The sequence below is a fragment of the Colobus angolensis genome, unplaced genomic scaffold, assembly GCF_000951035.1.
Source record: "Colobus angolensis palliatus isolate OR3802 unplaced genomic scaffold, Cang.pa_1.0 Scaffold22, whole genome shotgun sequence".
Lineage (NCBI taxonomy): Eukaryota > Metazoa > Chordata > Mammalia > Primates > Cercopithecidae > Colobus > Colobus angolensis.
Genome location: NW_012115377.1, coordinates 667,694 through 668,701, shown reverse-complemented (window position 1 = coordinate 668,701; position 1,008 = coordinate 667,694). Strand labels below are relative to the sequence as shown.

Genomic DNA, 1,008 nt, shown 5'->3' with positions numbered 1-1,008 from the left:
GCTGGAGTGCAGTGGTGCGATCTGGGCTCACGGCAAGTTCTGCCTCCCAGGTTCACGCTGTTCTCCTGCCTCAGTCTCCCGAGTAGCTGGGATTACAGGCGCCCACCACCACGCCCGGCTAACTTTTTGTACTTTTTTTAGTAGAGACAGGGTTTCACTGTGTTAGCCAGGATGGTCTCGATCTCCTGACCTGGTGATCTGCCCGCCTCAGCCTCCCAGAGTGCTGGGATTACAGGCGCGAGCCACTGCACCCGGCCAGTTTTATCCTTTTAGTAGAGATGGGGTTTCACCACGTTGGCCAGGCTAGTCTCGAACTCCTGACCTCAAGTAATCCAACCACCTCGGCCTCCCAAAGTGCTGGGATTACGGGCGTGAGCCACTGACCCCAGCCTGAAAAAAAAAACTTTTTAAGTATTTGCTTAAGAAGAGAGAGCATCGTTTTAGGTACTTGACAGGCGTTCTAATTTCATGAATTCCTCACAGCCCTTGGAGGGAGGGATGGGTCCCATCACCCCGTTACAGATGAGACCACCCAGATGCAGAGCCCTGAAGCCCCTGCCCTGAAGCCCCTGCCCTGAAGCCAGGATGGGTAGATACGACTGTTAGGCCCCGGCTGCAGTGGGGATCCGCCTCTCCTGGAACTGGTCCTCCTGGGGCGGAGGAAGGAATAGTCAGTGCAGGATAACACAGCCTGGTCCACTCACCATTCAGGGTACTCAGCATCCGGTTTCAGGGGTACATCCTGCCCTTCCTTGTAGATGTTGACGCCCATGGCGTATGTGGTGAGCCGGACAGGGTCTGTGCACACGTCGGGGTCCTTGAGGGCCTCACTGGCCACTGCACCTTTTCCGGTTTTGCCCCCCTTCATCACTGGGGGGAGGAGAAGGAGAGTCATTTCAGCCTAGCCCCTACCCTGGAAGCCAAACTTCCCTCACAGAAGCCCCTGTCTCAAGTGGCCTCAGCCCCTCACCGGACTCTGCTACACTAAAAACTGTTTTTTTTTTTTTT

The 1,008-nt window shown here is 55.6% G+C and overlaps 1 protein-coding gene across 1 annotated transcript in view; it reads right to left on the bottom strand.

Moving 5' to 3' along the window:
• Nucleotides 1-1,008, bottom strand: part of MRPL54 (mitochondrial ribosomal protein L54) — a 5,201-nt gene that overhangs the window by 1,874 nt on the left and 2,319 nt on the right. The window contains exon 2 of the mRNA XM_011943444.1: nucleotides 705-870. Coding sequence (XP_011798834.1) covers nucleotides 705-870 — 166 coding nt within the window. The remainder of the gene's footprint in view (nucleotides 1-704; nucleotides 871-1,008) is intronic.